General features: G+C 45.9%; 1 protein-coding gene across 3 annotated transcripts in view; it reads left to right on the forward strand.

The window, feature by feature from the left end:
- Nucleotides 1–2,951, forward strand: part of si:ch211-126c2.4 (uncharacterized) — a 32,711-nt gene extending 29,760 nt beyond the window's left edge. For 2 of the 3 annotated variants that reach the window (XM_064951163.1, XM_064951162.1), the window contains 2 exons: nucleotides 2,253–2,324; nucleotides 2,584–2,948. In XM_064951163.1, the coding sequence (XP_064807235.1) occupies nucleotides 2,253–2,324; nucleotides 2,584–2,699 (188 nt within the window). In that variant the 3' untranslated portion in view covers nucleotides 2,700–2,948. Of the gene's footprint in view, nucleotides 1–2,252; nucleotides 2,325–2,583 lie in introns of all 3 variants that reach the window. The other variant, XM_064951164.1, reaches the window with a different exon arrangement.
- Nucleotides 2,952–6,000: the final 3,049 nt, after the last annotated feature.

Here is a 6,000-nt window from a genome sequence, read left to right on the forward strand (position 1 = left end):
CATGGTCAAATAATAGATCTGGGACAGGTAGCATGTCCAGTGAACAGGTCAGGATTCCATAGCCGCAGGCAGAACAGTTGAAACTTGAGCAGCAGCACAGCCAGGTGGACTGGGGACAGCAAGGAGTCATCATGCCATGTAGTCCTGAGGCATGGTCCAAGGGCTCAGGTCCTCCGAGAGAGAAGGAGAGAATTAGAGGGAGCATACTTAAATGCACACAGGACACCGGATAAGACACAAGTACTCCAGATATAACAAACTGACCCTAGCCCCCCGACACACAAACTACTGCAGCATAAATACTGGAGGCTGAGACAGGAGGGGTCAGGAGACACTGTGGCCCCATCCGATGATACCCCGGACAGGGCCAAACAGGAAGGACATAACCCCACCCACTTTGCCAAAGCACAGCCCCCCCCCACCACCACTAGAGGGATATCTTCAACCACCAACTTATCATCCTGAGACGAGGCCGAGTATATCCCACGAAGATCTCCACCACGGCACAACCCAAGGGGGGTGCGCCAACCCAGACAGGAAGATCACCTCCGTGACTCAACCCATTCAAGTGACGCACCCCTCCTAGGGACGGCATGAAAGAGCACCAGTAAGCCAGTGACTCAGCCCCTGTAATAGGGTTAGAGTCAGAGAATCCCAGTGGAAAGAGGGGAACCGGCCAGGCAGAGACGGCAAGGGCGGTTCGTTGCTCCAGAGCCTTTCCCGTTCACCTTCAAACTCCTGGGCCAGACTACACTCAATCATATGACCCACTGAAGAGATGAGTCTTCAGTAAAGACTTAAAGGTTGAGACCGAGTTTGCGTCTCTCACATGGGTAGGCAGACCATTCCATAAAAATGGAGCTCTGTAGGAGAAAGCCCTGCATCCAGCTGTTTGCTTAGAAATTCTAGGGAGAATTAGGAGGCCTGGGTCTTGTGACCGTAGCGTACGTGTAGGTATGTGCGGCAGGACCAAATCAGAGAGAGAGGTAGGAGCAAGCCCATGTAATGCTTTGTAGGTTAGCAGTTAAACCTTGAATTCAGCCCTTGCCTTAACAGGAAGCCAGTGTAGGGAGGCTAGCACTGGAGTAATATGATCAAATTGTTTGGTTCTCGTCAGGATTCTAGTAGCCGTATTTAGCACTAACTGAAGTTTATTTAGTACTTTATCCGGGAAGCCGGAGAGTAGAGCATTGCAGTAGTCTAACCTAGAAGTAACACAAGCATGGATTAATTTTTCTGCATTTTTGGACAAAGTTTCTGATTTTTGCAATGTTACGTAGATGGGGAAAAAGCTGTCCTTGAAACAGTCTTGATATGTTCGTCAAAAGAGAGATCGGGGTCCAGAGTAACGCCGAGGTCCTTCACAGTTTTATTGTACGCATCTCAATCGGGAGCTCTCCTGCGGCAGTCCCAACAGTTGTCTGTGTGTAGCCATATATAAAGACAAGTTATATTTGCATGATTTAGCATAATTAATCATTACCATTTTGTTTCATGTGACCAACCAATACTGTTTCATAACATGTGACAGACCAACACCTCACGAGGCTTCTCTCTAAACTGAGACCTTAACTGAGAAATCTTAAGTTCTCAAAACAACTTCATTTGTTTTCAACACGGTCTGGGCGTACTGCCAAATTGCATCTACTGATAGTTGATTTGTACAGTCAGCCACTTGCATGAACACAGAAATTGGTTATTAGAACAGCACAAACATTCTAATTCCCATTCCACCTGGATGGCGTCCTGGCAATACTATTGCATTATCCTCTGCGTAGTTGAAGTTCACCACTCGCTGCAAGTCCTCATGCTTCAGGTGTAACCTGTGCTGGATTGGGCCAGCTCTTTTTGATGGGAGGCATTAGACAGTTCTCTTTTATATGACTGGTGGCGGAGAGTCAGGTGTGTCCTACTGATGCTGAAAGAAAAATTCCAGATACAAATATTTTAGCATTCTTGTACAATAGCAATGCTGCCATGTCAATAACACGTCTCCAAAAATGACACGGCGTCTCCAGTTGTTTACATTTAGTAATTGTGACGCACCTTCCATATTCACCTTCCATGCACTTTTTTTTGAGACGGAACCCATGTGAAACACGGTTGTTGGTACTGGTCCCTCAGGGTAACTCTACCGGCCTTACGCCACAGATGGGAAGACTAAGTTTATTCCCAAAAAGCCATCAATGCACTTTGTAACCACTGGCCAAGTAGTCACAGAATGATCAATCTGTCTATTGATTTTCTTGCAGGGTGTGCAAACTATGTGCTACTTCAGCAAGAACTGGAGACGTGTCGTCAAGAAAATGAGAGACTGCAAGCAGGTATTATTCAAATGGAACATTTCTATTCTATCATTTTTTCTTTGGGGGGGTTACAGCCTACAGTTGAATGGAGGGAGCCCTGCTTACTGAGATTTACCGTCCAAAACAATTCCCTTTTCCCGGGATAAAAAGCTGTGAGAAACTGGTCAATTATAATACCTTTACATGAACAGCATGGCGTGAAATGGAACTGCTAAATTATATGCAACGTCTAAATATGGCTTCTCTACGGCCTCTGCATGATGAATTGACGCTCAAGGTGGGGACAGACAGCCCATCTCAATATGGAGCGCAGTTCACAATGCACTTAGACCTACGTATCTCATCATGGTAAGCGTTTTAAAACAGCCCATCACTCAAATATTGTTGCTTTAAATCAGTGAACTCGCAAACACTCTCTCGCAGTCTTTCTCTCTCTCTCTCACAGTCTTTCTCTCGCAGTCTCTCTCTCGCAGTCTTTCTCTCTATCCATCAAGCCTTTTACTTTACTTTGTTGAAGCACCTTTGGTAGCGATTTCAGCCTCGAGCAGGTTGATAGCTTCAAGTTCTTTGGTGTCCACCCCCCCCCTCAAACCCCACTTTTACGCTTCTGCTACTCTCTGTTCATCATATATGCATAGTCACTGTAACCATATCTACATCTACATAATACCTCAATCAGCCCGACTAACCGGTGTCTGTATGTAGCCTCGCTGCTGTTATCTTTTTACTGTTTTTATTTCTTTACTTACTTATTGTTCACCTAATACCTTTTTTTTTTTTTGCACAATTGGTTAGAGCCTGTAAGTAAGCATTTCACTGTTGTAATCGGTGCACGTGACGAACTTTGATTTGAGTCTTCGGTATGACACTACAAGCTTGGCACACCTGTATTTGGGGAGTTTCTCCAATTGTTCTCTGCAGATCCTCTCAAGCTCTGTCAGGTTGGCTGGGGAGCGTCGCTGCACAGCTATTTTCAGGTCTCTCCAGACATGTTAGATTGGGTTCAAGTCCAGGCTCTGGCTGAACCACTCAAGGACATTCAGACTTGTCCCGAAGCCACTCCTGTGTTGTCTTGGCTGTGTGCTTAGGGTCGTTGTCTTGTTGGAAGGTGAACCTTCTCCTCAGTCTGAGGTCCTGAGCACTCGGGAGAAGGTTTTCATCAAGGATCTCTGTACTTTGCACCGTTCATTTTTTCCTCGATCCGGACTTGTCTACCAGTCCCTGCTGCTGAAAACCATCCCCACTGCAGACGCTTGGCATTCAGGCCAAAGAAGTGCTGGTACTGCTTGATCTGTGGCAGCGGCCTGAAGTACGGAGTCAGGTGTTATTGCCAGCCATAGCTTTCCACCAGCACCATATCATCCATCCATTCTTGTACAATAGCAATGCTGCCATGTCAATAACATGTCTCCAAAAATGACACGGTGTCTCCAGTTGTTAACATTTAGTAATTGTGACGCACCTTCCATATTCACTTTCCATGCACTTTTTTTGAGACGGAACCCATGTGAAACACGGTTGTTGGTACTGGTCCCTCAGGGTCACTCTACCGGCCTTACGCCACAGATGGGAAGACTAAGTTTATTCCCAAAAAGCCATCAATGCACTTTGTAACCACTGGCCAAGTAGTCACAGAATGATCAATCTGTCTATCTCATCATGGTAAGCGTTTTAAAACAGCCCATCACTCAAATATGGTTGCTTTAAATCAGTGAACTCGCAGTCTTTCTCTCTCTCTCTCGCAGTCTTTCTCTCGCAGTCTTTCTCTCTATCCATCAACCCTTTTACTCTACTTTGTTGAAGCACCTTTGGTAGCGATTTCAGCCTCGAGCAGGTTGATAGCTTCAAGTTCTTTGGTATCCACATCACCAACAAACTAGAATGGTCCAAACACACCAAGACAGTCGTGAAGAGGGCACGACAAAGCCTATTCCCCCTCAGGAAACTAAAAGGATTTGGCATTTGTCTTGAGATCCTCAAGGTTCTACAGCTGCAACACTGCCTGGTTGCATCACTGCCTGGTACAGCAATAGCTCGGCCTCCGACCGCAAGACACTACAGAGGGTAGTGCGCACGGCCCAGCACATCACTGGGGCTAAGCTGCCTGCCATGCAGACCTCTACACCAGGCGGTTTCAGAGGAAGGCCCTAAAAATGGTCAAAGACTCCAGTCACCCCAGTCATAGACTGTTCACTCTACTATCGCATGACTTGGCACTCCCCCCCCACCCCACTTTTACGCTGCTGCTACTCTCTGTTTATCATATATGCATAGTCACTTTAATTATACATTAATGTACATACTACCTCAATTGGCCCGACCAACCAGTGCTCCCGCACTTTGGCTAACAGGGCCATCTGCATTGTGTCCCGCAACCCACCACCCGCCAACCCCTCTTACGCTTCTGCTACTCTCTGTTCATCATATATGCATAGTCACTTTAACTATATCTACATGTAAAATGAACGGCGTGCAATCGGTCACGCGCTCAAAACAGCTCTGGTTGATTTAGAGTTCAGTGGAAGAATGTTCTCATTCTTCCTTGTTTTTCAGTATACAAGCCTGAAACAATGTCTACAGACTGTTGACATCTAGTAGAAGCCATAGGAACTGCAATTTGGGTCCTATCCAAATACATACTGTATAGGCATTCAATAGAAAAGTACCCACATCAAAAATATCCCACTTCCGGGATGGATTTTCCTCATGTTTTCACCTGCCATTTTAGTTCTGTTATACGCAGACATTATTTTAACAGTTTTGGAAACTGTTCTATCAAATACTACCATGCATTTACATATCCTAGCTTCTGGGCCTGAGTAACAGGCAGTTTACTTTGGGCATATTTGTCATCCAAACTTCAAAATACTGCCCCCTACCCAAGAGAGGTTAAATAAGTTAATTGTTTTGCCCCACAGTTAGTGAAACAGCTAAAATGGTTTACATACCAAGTGTTGTCATCGATTCCTTGTAGAGACTCCACACTGCTGCTTTTGTCACATGGGATGGCAGCAGCTTGCCACCAAAGTGTTTGTCCTGTGTTGTGGAAAAGTTCTTACACAGACTGAGTGTCCATCTTAAATGAGTCACTGTTCGTCAGCGAGCTGGATGGGTTCCAAACAACTCAATGCACCATATTACAAATCAAATGTATTTATATAGCCCTTCGTACATCAGCTGATATCTCAAAGTGCTGTACAGAAACCCAGCCTAAAACCCCAAACAGCAAGCAATGCAGGTGTTGAAGCACGTTGGCTAGGAAAAACTCCCTAGAAAGGCCAAAACCTAGGAAGAAACCTAGAGAGGAACCAGGCTATGAGAGGTGGTCAGTCCTCTACTGGCTGTGCCAGGTGGAGATTATAACAGAACATGGCCAAGATGTTCAAATGTTCATAAATGACCAGCATGGTCAAATAATAGATCTGGGACAGGTAGCATGTCCAGTGAACAGGTCAGGATTCCATAGCCGCAGGCAGAACAGTTGAAACTTGAGCAGCAGCACAGCCAGGTGGACTGGGGACAGCAAGGAGTCATCATGCCATGTAGTCCTGAGGCATGGTCCAAGGGCTCAGGTCCTCCGAGAGAGAAGGAGAGAATTAGAGGGAGCATACTTAAATGCACACAGGACACCGGATAAGACACAAGTACTCCAGATATAACAAACTGACCCTAGCCCCCCGACACACAAACTACT

This window comes from Oncorhynchus masou, chromosome 31 (assembly GCF_036934945.1).
Source record: "Oncorhynchus masou masou isolate Uvic2021 chromosome 31, UVic_Omas_1.1, whole genome shotgun sequence".
NCBI lineage: Eukaryota > Metazoa > Chordata > Actinopteri > Salmoniformes > Salmonidae > Oncorhynchus > Oncorhynchus masou.